This window comes from Dicentrarchus labrax, unplaced genomic scaffold (assembly GCF_905237075.1).
Source record: "Dicentrarchus labrax unplaced genomic scaffold, dlabrax2021, whole genome shotgun sequence".
Taxonomy (NCBI): domain Eukaryota; kingdom Metazoa; phylum Chordata; class Actinopteri; family Moronidae; genus Dicentrarchus; species Dicentrarchus labrax.
The window spans coordinates 22635086-22642110 of record NW_026136705.1 but is presented as its reverse complement, the minus strand read 5'-3'; the positions used below and the strand labels follow the sequence as shown (position 1 = coordinate 22642110).

General features: G+C 38.2%; 1 protein-coding gene across 1 annotated transcript in view; it reads left to right on the top strand.

Annotated features, from left to right (window-relative positions):
- The first annotated feature begins 1478 nt into the window (after positions 1-1478).
- Positions 1479-7025, top strand: part of gabra6b (gamma-aminobutyric acid type A receptor subunit alpha6b) — a 29877-nt gene continuing 24330 nt past the window's right edge. The window contains exons 1-7 of the mRNA XM_051401707.1: positions 1479-1968; positions 2121-2245; positions 2666-2733; positions 3737-3957; positions 4604-4686; positions 5343-5486; positions 5941-6093. Of these exons, the coding sequence (XP_051257667.1) occupies positions 1880-1968; positions 2121-2245; positions 2666-2733; positions 3737-3957; positions 4604-4686; positions 5343-5486; positions 5941-6093 (883 nt within the window). The 5' untranslated portion in view covers positions 1479-1879. The remainder of the gene's footprint in view (positions 1969-2120; positions 2246-2665; positions 2734-3736; positions 3958-4603; positions 4687-5342; positions 5487-5940; positions 6094-7025) is intronic.

The window sequence follows — 7025 nt, the reverse complement described above, 5'->3', positions numbered from 1 at the left end:
TGTCTACCAGCAAGTCCACGGAGAAACTGAAACAGCAACTTGTTCACAAATTATACAAGATTAATTCTCAATTGTCACTACAACTGCTCCAGTACTATGTGAATGTTTATATGACAAATGCTGCCGCTACTTCTCCAACTTGCCTGCTACTGCTACTACAATGTCTACCCCTCCTACTATTCCTACTGCTATTCCTCGTATACTACTGTTACATGAATTAATGTTACACCTGCCACTTCTACTCCTACTACTGCTGCTACTTCTTTTTCTTCTATTGCTACAAGTCTTGGATTGTGGGTTGTAGTGGACACTGAGAAAAAAGATGTTTGGTCTGATCTGCAGTGTAGTCAGAGAGGTTACATGTGTCCTTGGACAACACACCATACCACATAACTCCTCTTCTTTGTTGCACCACAAGATATAGACTATGTTTGTATGTATGTGTGTAGAACATGTGGAAAAGCAAATTCCAGTTACCCTATAGTAAACTTGAAATCCTACTGAACTTTCTGATTATAGAGCTAAATCAGTACTAACCAAAGGTTTTCATTGAAAACCAAAAGGATCCTATCCATTCATCAGATATATTGCAGTAGCATCTAATCTTCTTTGAGAGGACTAACTCTTGGTGCACTTGATCTGAAAGTGATCCATTGTTGTTTGCATATGACCATATTTTGAGATCATTATATAACTTGTGTTTTGAGTACAAAGAGACCAGAGTTGAAGGATTATGTTGCGTAATCAAGCTCCACATTTTAATGCTGTCAGAAGAATATCCTATATTTTTTTTTCTCTCTCACGTGAATTATTGATAACATAACTATGATACCACTTATAATGAAAAAGTAATGCTGTGCTGAAATAACAAATTCTAGCTCAATGATCAATGGAGACATAATGTAGTGAAGATACTCGCTGAAGTTGGAACATCAGAATATATTGTATATATATATATTTTTTTTATATTGCATGGATTGTTTTTTGTTTTGTTTTTTCACTTCATCGTAGCTTATGTTCAGTGCAAGGGTTATAATTAGCTTTTAAAACACTCATGTTAGTGCATTCAAACAAGCCCTCCAACACAGTGCTTGCTTTAGTCAAAATGATGCAATTTCTTGAATTGTGTTTTTGCAAAAGAAATAAACTTATGTCATCCCGGTAAGAATAGTCGGCAGTGACTGCGAGGTAAATTCCCCTTGCTCTTGGTCTATGGATATTGTGAGTTTGAAGTTGCACTAAATGTATCTACCACCTACTCCACTCAACCACCCAACCACTATATGAATCACAGTTCATCATGCTTTATCTCTAGTAGCATTTTTCTGTCTTTGCATGCCCAAGACCAGTGGTTTTACACACACACACACACACACACACACACACATACATAGGTAACACAAGCTGAGAAGGCGGTGGCAAAAGATGTTTAAAAATTATAATGCATTCAAAAGGGTCACTGGGTATACTGTCCATTGATATGATAGTACTGTATTTGTGCAAGCTCTCTTCCTCCACTTCTCCCTCCCCTCTCTCTCTCTCTCTCTGTTTTCTCTCCATCGCTCTTTTCTCTTCAACTCCTTTTAATCAAATAGGCACCGTCATTATTTCCGTCAAACATTTTCTAAATATCCAAGTTGCACTTCAGACCGGTGTATTTCTTATAAAATGCCTCGTTCTATTAACGTTAATGTCCCCCTCGTCCCTCCTCTTCACTCTCTTAAAAACTCTTCAGGTTTTTCCAACTGAGCGATTCAGACTGAGGCGGGCGCAACCGCACTAGAGGGAAAGTCGTGCTGGACTGGCGCGATATCCTCGCACGGTTCACAACTAAAAGAAGACCTGACCCGCGTTTAATCATGCTTTTAAGAGATGGAATATGCTGATTTTAAAAGTTGACCAGGGATTTCTAGTTGTGGGGTGTTTGCGAGGCATGGCTTTCCTTTTAACTTGCTTATTTCTGTCTTGGTGAGTATGACAACTCTTTTCTTTGCATGTTCTCGGACTTTTACGCACGGCAACCAGAGAATGTGGATGGATGTGCATTTGAGTAACTCGGCATTTTTCAACTGTTTTCTTATCTGTTGATGTAAGCTTTCAAAGGTGCATATGTACTTTAGTTACAGTGCGAGCAGTGTTTGGGGAAACCAGCACAGTGACACCAGTATCTATTTGGATAACATCACGCGTATATTGGATAGATTACTGGATGGCTATGACAACAGGCTGCGACCTGGATTTGGAGGTATGCTAATGACCGTGTCATGTTGTATTTTATGTGTTCTTGCCTCATAAATTATTGGATCGATGTTCTTTTTCTCAGAAGATAAAGTTTTACTCCAGCAGTAATATGTGCCTCATTTGTATTTAGTTTTGTGTTGAAATGGTTAGTGATATTATTTTATTTTATTTTATACGATTATGACACAATTACCAGCTGACAAAAGCAAAGTGAGTTTGAGAATCAACTTAAAATCAATTTCCTGTTCTATTTTGTTAAACAAATTAGATTTTCAGTGGCCATTTTGCTCTTTGTATAGGGTATACATTAGATATAGCTATATATGTTTTTACTGGCTTCTATTTTGAAAAACATTCAAATGTCAGTTTTAAAGTTGTTGTATTTTTGTCTGTATCAAAGCAACTACTTATCCTTCTGCTGTAGGTCCAGTCACAGAGGTCAAAACTGACATCTTTGTCACCAGCTTTGGACCTGTTTCAGATGTTGAGATGGTATGTAAACCATGCTGACTGCTGAAACAGTCATACAAGATGCACAGGCTAATTTACTGGCTGTCGTACAAATGCATGTGTTTTATCAGTTATTAACAAAGTCACTGTTAATGTATGAACACAAAAGAGAATATATGCTGTTTTCCCAGTAACTCTGTGCATATAGTATCAAGGCATGGTTTTCCCAGCCTTCATTATTCCAGCATTTGGGCAGGATGTCATTAGTGCAGCTTAGGATTTTAATCTGGTTGACAATCCCCCCCGCCAGAGAGGGAGAGCGATGTGGCTGATGTTGGGACGGGATAGGTTTGCTACTCTCGACATGGGATAGGCTGAGGGCTGTATGTCTGTTTAGGCTTATACTGCATCTAAAGCCTACTTGCACTGCCATGTGATACGCTGGCGGCAGTTCTATAGAGAGAAATGTAAAAGGCTCTTCAGGGCAGCAAGGCCAGCCATTTGATCTAAAAGCATCTAGGACAGACTCTTAATGTGCAATTTATGCTGACTCTGAGGATGAAATAAACTGTATTCATGTTCATCATCAATCAAAAAAGATGTTTTGTGTCTTGGGATCTGTTTGAGTGTGTTGTCTTTTGAAGGAATTTAATGTACATGATAAGGAAAAATTATTTTTGAAAAAAAATATATGTATCCAGAATGGACTTGTTTGTATTTAAAACCCCATATTAATTCCCTTAAAACAAACAAAAATAGATTGTATTAATTGGTAAATAAGTGCAAACCTAAGCTTTTAATTGCACTAGAACTGGCAGTAATAGTGGAAGAGTCGAGAAACAAAACTAAAAAAAGAAAAACTAATCACATTGCCAGTACCCTATCCAGCAGGTCCAATGAAACCATGGCTCACCAACCCATCTGCCATTCTCTCTGGGGGTAGTGGAGATAGTAGCATCATGAGTAGAAGCAGCACCAGCAGTCGAAGTGGTAGTAGTAAGTAGTAGTAGTAAATAAAACCCTTAACCCACACTCTCTCATCCAGGAATACACCATGGACGTGTTCTTTCGTCAGACATGGATTGATGAACGGCTAAAATTCGAGGGCCCCATCGAGATCCTGCGGCTCAACAACCTGATGGTCAGCAAGATCTGGACGCCGGACACCTTTTTCCGGAATGGCAAGAGGTCGATCTCGCACAACATGACCACCCCCAACAAGCTGTTCCGCATCATGCAGAACGGAACTATCCTCTACACCATGAGGTAAACAGTGCTGGACAGTGAGCTCCAAACCCAGCCAAGACCGGAATAGAGCACAGACCTGGAAAGCGAATCAAACAAACAGGCATCCAAGAATATGCACAGACATGAAAAGAAATGAGGAGTGCCATTCCAAAAACAAGATATGTGCCATCTGATACTGAAAACAGGCCTGGAAAGCAATTCAAACAAACATGACTCCAGCTTTGTTCCAAAAGGAGATATGTAGAATGAAAAAAAATCCCCTTGAGTTTCTGATGTCCCAAAAACAGTTTTTTAAAACGCTTATTCAACTGGATCAACTTCCCTTTAAAACATTTAATAATTAAATTCAAGAAATGTGTTTAATCTATGCTGTGAACTTATGTAGTTAGTTCCCTTCGTGAGAGGTGCAGCTTACACTTCTCTCTCCAACAGGATGTGATATATTGCTATAACAGGCTATAATACGAAATAATCACATATTAATCTCTAGAGTTCACCCCATCCACTTTTCACTAAATATTCTTTTAGTTAGTGTGTCAGGCATTGTATAACATGGCACAACACTGACTGGATCCTGCTTAAAACAGTAGTCATTACTTAGCCAGTAACAGTGTTATCAAAATATAAATCAAACACTTCTTTCAAATCTTCTCTATTCTGACAGATTAACTATAAATGCAGAGTGCCCCATGCGTCTGATGAACTTCCCGATGGATGGCCATGCCTGCCCGCTCAAGTTCGGCAGTTGTGAGTTTGTTTTCTGTTAAGCCTCGCTGGTCTGACAGATGGTGTCACTCTCAAATGATCACTTTGTCACTGAGCAACTGACTGACTGAGTAATCTGACAGCATATATTCAAAGATTTCAATTTGAAATGTCAGATACAGTACATTTGGGGCACGTTAAAAAAAAAAATATATATATATATATATGACAAGAGTTCCTCACTCAACATGTGTCAAGTGTATAGATGACCAGGCCTGCAAAGATGTGTATAAAAATGAAAATCACATCTAAAGGTTATCTGTAACTCCGGTCATTTTGTATCAGCAGTAACATTAGCAATTGGCTCCTATCTCCTGGAATGACGATGGGATTAAGTCAGATTTTTCCAAAAACATATGCTGGATTTTTATTTAGTTTTTGGCTCACTGATAATGTTTCAGTTAAGCAGTTTAATACACAGTTATTTGTTTGTATGCTTACTTATTTATTTGATTTCTTGTTTTTAAGAATCGCAGCCTTTTGAGAGCTAGAACCCAGGAGGCAGTAAAAATATGTCTATTATTCTCTCGCAGTGTCAAAGTTTATTTCTTTGTGCCCTAAATTATTTAAAAAAATAGCACTTTAATGAAATGATGGATGTTCACGTTTTTACAAAGCTCTTCATCCATCCTGTCTAGATGCTTACCCTATCAGCGAGATTGTGTACACTTGGAAGAAAGGTCCTCTGTCGTCTGTCGAGGTGCCACAGGAGTCATCCAGTTTGCTGCAGTACGACCTCATCGGTCAGACAGTGTCAAGCGAGAGGCTAAAATCCAATACAGGTGAGAAGAGCTTGTGCTCAGAACTGCATGAATCTATTCCAGTGTGCAATATGTGTTGAGATTGTTACTATCTAAGATCACTCTTTCACAGCTCCTAGTCACATATTTGAGTGTGATCTGTGGTTTGAACTTTTGATGTGATGTGTGACATGTTTTTTTTGAGGTTTTCTATGGGGTTATGTAATATTTTGTGCTGTAAATGAGAGCTTTTATTTTAAACCAAGGTATTTTTGAAAAGATACAAATAAATTGCATGCAAGCAACACGTTCAAGTATGATTGCTGTTCTTAGCAATTTTAAGACTAACTAAACTGTAATTATAATTTTTTTGGCTCAAAATAGGTATTTCACTTTTTTGAAGAGATGTTATTATGTTGTCAGTCCTGCTTGTTTGTCTATAAATTGATACTTTACCACCAAAAGAAACACAAATATCTGGTGTTCACTTTGTCAGGTGAATATGTCATCATGACCGTCCACTTCCACCTGCAAAGGAAAATGGGCTTCTTCCTGATTCAGACTTACATTCCCTGTATTATGACGGTCATCCTGGCCCAAGTCTCTTTCTGGATTAATAAGGAATCAGTTCCAGCTCGGACTGTGTTTGGTAAGCCTTTTTAAACTCACTTTACTCATATACATTCAAGCTTGTTTTCAGAATATTCATGTGAAAAGGGACATTTTGGTAGACTGAAGCGAATGGAAGAATAACACATGCTGCACATTACCTTCGTGTTGGAATGGAATAATTTAGAAAAATTGGACTGCTTTCATTTTAACAGCCAAAATTTGCAACAAAATAGTCTTGTAGATAATGATGCCTTTTTCTCTTAAAAAAACAGTTTCCTCTGTTGTCATTTTGCATGATTGCAATCATTTAAAGGGGACTATCATGTTGGGAAAAAGGTAAATCAAGTCAAATCACTGAGTAGAACAAGTCAGTTAATTTCTAAAGCTGTGCCTCTGATGCATTATAGTGTAGTGTCTTTGACTTTCTGATGAGTCTTAGTTTAACATGTTGCAAGTTGCTCACATAAAGTTTTTGTTGCTAAGTTTTCAACTCTCAAAACTCAACTTTAATTTTTTCAAGTCTCCAAAGCTCAAATGAAGATTCTCTGGATTTATCGACTCAACACCCACTGCTTGACCTGCAGTTTGAGTCTAGCTCTGCAAACTTTAAGAAAACATCCTTTCCTCCATTTACTGAACTTGAAATTGGATTAAACTGCACAGAGTGATCCTTAAAATACAACCTTCCAAAAAAGAACAAAGACAGACACAGTCATCACAGCATGTTTTAACCTTTCTTCATTATCTGTATTCCTCCTCCACTGTGGTGGAGCTGAATTAATTGGGAATAAATGTCCTTTTTGAAATTGGTCATGCAAGGGCCGAGAGAGGGAGGATGTTTACTTGGCCCTCTTCCGAACACTCACAGGTTCCGCTTGCTCACATTACATTACGCTACAGTTGCCATCAAGCTCTAGCCTCAGGAGCAGAGAGGGTGAGAGACACTGAACAAAGACATAGAGAGAGAAA